At 50.2% G+C, this 2,596-nt stretch overlaps 1 protein-coding gene across 1 annotated transcript in view; it reads left to right on the forward strand.

Annotated features, from left to right (window-relative positions):
- Positions 1-542: 542 nt before the first annotated feature.
- Positions 543-2,596, forward strand: part of USP11 (ubiquitin specific peptidase 11) — a 48,178-nt gene continuing 46,124 nt past the window's right edge. The window contains exon 1 of the mRNA XM_015417275.1: positions 543-613. Coding sequence (XP_015272761.1) covers positions 543-613 — 71 coding nt within the window. The remainder of the gene's footprint in view (positions 614-2,596) is intronic.

Consider the following 2,596-nt stretch of genomic DNA (forward strand, 5'->3'; position numbering starts at 1 on the left):
CGCTCTTTTGCAAGAACACCTCTGACAGAACTATGGCTTGCCCAAGGTCATCCAGCAGCTACACGTGGAGGAGTGGGGAATCAAACCCAGTTCTTCCAGATTAGAGTCCGCGCACTTAACCACTACTCCAAACTGGCTCTCAACTACACCAAACGGTGGACCCGTGAGACTCGAGTGGGGGTTCCCATCCCCCCATCACTAAGCCTGGCACAGCTCTAGAAGAAGAGAAGAGATTGGATTTATACCCCGCCCTTCACTACCCAAAGGTGTCTCAGAGCAGCTTACAAACTCCTTTCCCTTCCCCTCCCCACAACAGACACCCTGTGAGGTAGGTGGGGCTGAGAGAGCTCTGACAGAAAACGCTCTTTTTCAAGAACACCTCTGACAGAACTATGGCTTGCCCAAGGTCATCCAGCCAGGTGCCAGTGGAGGAGTGGGGAATCAAACCCAGTTCTCCCAGTTTAGAGTCCCAGATTAGTGCAAAACAATTTGCACTAATACTGGTGCCGCTGGACTCTTTAAGTTTGTTCAATCCGGGCCGCATGGAGATGGTGTCTTCAGCAGGGGAAGGCCGAGACATTGAAGTCAGCCGCAACTTGACAGTGAAAGAAAAGTCAGGCTTAAATGAACGGATGACAGAGAGAAGCGGTATAGGGCTTTGCCGACTTTTGGGTCCCACAGATCTGTTAGAGCGAAGAGCTCTGTGTGTCTCAAAAGCATGCGTTCTTGTAAGCTCTTCTCTGTGGGGATGGAAGCTAAAGCTTTTGAATGGTGCGAACGTTTCATTAGATTGCATAGGGGGTAGTTCACAAGACACCCAAGTCAAGTGCTGAGTGCAAGAGCTTTGCTGTCCTAGGAGGATGAGTAGTTGGGCAGGAAGAGGTCATTTCCTCCCATGAGACCTGGAAACTCTGCAAACAGCAGCTGGCAGGAGGAGTTCTTGCTCAAAGTTTTGGTGCAGAAAGCTGCTAGAAATCTGGTGGAGTAGGAGAGTGGCTGGGAAGTCCTTCGCCCTGGTCTTGCCTCTGACACAAACTCAATAGGTAGCCTTTGGCAAGACATGCTCTCAGCACCCCCTCCACTTGTAATATGGGGATGATAAAACTGTCCTACCTTACAGAGCTGTTGTAAGGTGATGTGCACAGGGAACTCTCTGAGAACTGCCTCTCCACCGCTGCTTGCCCCGCTGGTTGGGGGGGGGGGTCGAAGGCTTGGCGGGCTGCCGGCTGTTAGCTTCTCAGCCCTTGCTGCTGCCGGGGAGGGGGGAAGCTTGGTGGGCTGAGCTCAGGCCTCGCCGCCGTTGCCGTGGGGGGGTGGGGAACGTTTGGCGGGCCTGGCCTGGCGGCTCAGAGTTGCATGGGCCTCGCCGTTGGGGGCAGGCAGGGGCGGGGGAGGTTTAGTGGGCCCAGCGGCTCGGAGCCACACAGCTCTTGCTGTCGGGTCAGGCAGGGGCAGGGGAGAAGGCTTACCTGAGGTGGCTTCCTCCTCTGCGTGGCGCTCCCCCCTGTGAGTATCGCAGGTCACCGCTTCTTGTCTATGTACTAATAGCCAAGGGTCCCATGTGTGTACGGATACTTATTTCCACAAATCAGGGGCACATGGAGGGTAAAGAGACTTTTCTGCACAATTGGGGCACTCCCCAGGTGTGCAGAAAAATCTAAAATGTTTTTAAAAGTATACGGGGGATACTTAAATCCCCCCAAAAGTAAAATCGTGTTCTATGCACAAGCGTACTTACTGAGCCGCGGGAAAACCCTGCAGTTCAGTGTCTTAACCACTTTCTGGGGCCAGCATGTCGATACTGATATGCACCGGTGGTGTAGATGTGTGCACATCGGGTAGAAAAAGGAAGAGTCCCGTGGCACCATGAAGATGGACACATCCCTTGCAGCATGTGCTGCTGTGGATATAAGCTTTCGTGTACTTGCACATTTCTTGAAAGTTTATATCCAGAATTATTTATTTAATGAAATGTCGTTGGTCTTAAAGGTGCCGCTGGACTCAAACTTTGCTCTGTTAGGATAGATTGTAAGTAATGCTGCAAGGTTCAGTGAGTTTGATTGGCAGCTAAAGAGGTATTCATAGAGCACCGTGGAATATCCTGAGTATATACATACATAGGGTGGTTCCTACCCTTCTCCAAGGAGCGCTTCCTCTTAACAGAAGAGCCACAGATTGGAGGACGATTTCTTAGGCAGGAAGAAGGCTTCATATTTGTCCAGTGGAGTAATAGGACAGAAGTAGGATCCACCCTATTAATTCATATTTTAACCTGTAAGACTGTGAGTTTAAAGGATCTCTTTTTCCCACCCCTGAAAAATAAATGGTATATTTATCATTGAATAACCTTAATCACTAAGCAAGTTTTTGGTAATAAGCTAATGTACTTAAAATTAATCCATCAGACTGGTCTGAACCAAATAGCGAAATTCTCTTTTAAACGCTCATAAATGACTGTATAAATTCACTAGTAATAAGGCTCGTTGCAGAAAGAAACACAACGAGCTCTAGAAAGAGGGCCTGGGAGAATGCTCTGGCCTGCAGCAGTCAGTCACCCCCCCCCCAAGCGCCATGGCTGGACCACCGCTCCCCTGGG

The sequence above is a fragment of the Gekko japonicus genome, unplaced genomic scaffold (genome assembly GCF_001447785.1).
Source record: "Gekko japonicus isolate JY-2015 unplaced genomic scaffold, Gekko_japonicus_V1.1 scaffold1748, whole genome shotgun sequence".
NCBI classification, from domain to species: domain Eukaryota; kingdom Metazoa; phylum Chordata; class Lepidosauria; order Squamata; family Gekkonidae; genus Gekko; species Gekko japonicus.